Here is an 894-nt window from a genome sequence, read left to right on the forward strand (position 1 = left end):
ATTAGGCCCTTGACCACTTGGCCCCCCCCCCCCCCCCCCCCCGAAGAACAGTATGTAATATCAGAGTAACCGGGTTGAGAAGGCCGATTTGAGCCTGTGAAAATGCTCGGCAAGCAAGAAACACGATCAGAGATTATTTGAAGTTTCGTATGAATGGGAAACCCAACCTTTACTTGCGCATCAGCAGTTGTTTTGGAGAAGTGTGGTTTAAGTAACTCGGTTTGAATGGCAGACTGAAGTACGTCCCAATGACCGTGGCTCAAAAGTACATATTGACGGATGTGGCTCGCTGGGCAAAGACACTCAGGCAAGATGCACTACCTTGAGTGACGTAGGCCCGAACGGTTGATCGGATAGCCCACTTACAATCCAGGGAGAGGTCTAATTTGAGTATGGCGTCAGAATGGTTTATCCCTGAATCTCAAGGAACGTGTGTTTCAAGCTACAGTGCGGGTTGTTTTGTTGTATGGCATGGCTACTTGGTTTATTCGAGAAGCGGAATGGAGACGTGTTCAGTTATTATACAATTGTTGTTTCAGAACCATTGAAACATCGATGGTGAACACTGATGTCATGCTGTTGATGATGATAGTGATGATAGTTTCAAATTACTACCTAGCGTGATTACTTATAGTACGAGGTCTTGCAGCTCCTCAACTTACTGCACCCCTTTAGCCTTGTTCCAGCCAGTGTAGCCCGCGGTGGTTGTGCAAGGGTACTTCCATTGAAGAATGTGTCCAGCACCAGAAGCTGCGTTGGGTGGAACATGTGTTGCGTATCCCTTGCCATCGTTTGGCGAAGAGAGTGCTGTTTTCCATGCCCAATTCAGAGTGGCGTAAACAGAGAGGTGGCCAACCCTTGACTTGGCAGGGGAGTATGAAGGAGATCACGAAA

General features: G+C 47.8%; 2 protein-coding genes across 2 annotated transcripts in view; one reads left to right on the forward strand and one right to left on the reverse strand.

The window, feature by feature from the left end:
• T265_13842 (hypothetical protein) overlaps positions 1–894 on the reverse strand; it is a gene marked incomplete at both ends in the record, with an annotated part of 20533 nt that overhangs the window by 8823 nt on the left and 10816 nt on the right. The window lies entirely within an intron of this gene.
• Positions 393–894, forward strand: part of T265_05739 (hypothetical protein) — a gene marked incomplete at both ends in the record, with an annotated part of 8958 nt that continues 8456 nt past the window's right edge. The window contains 2 exons of the mRNA XM_009170812.1: positions 393–529; positions 687–874. Coding sequence (XP_009169076.1) covers positions 393–529; positions 687–874 — 325 coding nt within the window. The remainder of the gene's footprint in view (positions 530–686; positions 875–894) is intronic.

Source organism: Opisthorchis viverrini (genome assembly GCF_000715545.1).
Source record: "Opisthorchis viverrini unplaced genomic scaffold opera_v5_113, whole genome shotgun sequence".
Classification (NCBI taxonomy): domain Eukaryota; kingdom Metazoa; phylum Platyhelminthes; class Trematoda; order Opisthorchiida; family Opisthorchiidae; genus Opisthorchis; species Opisthorchis viverrini.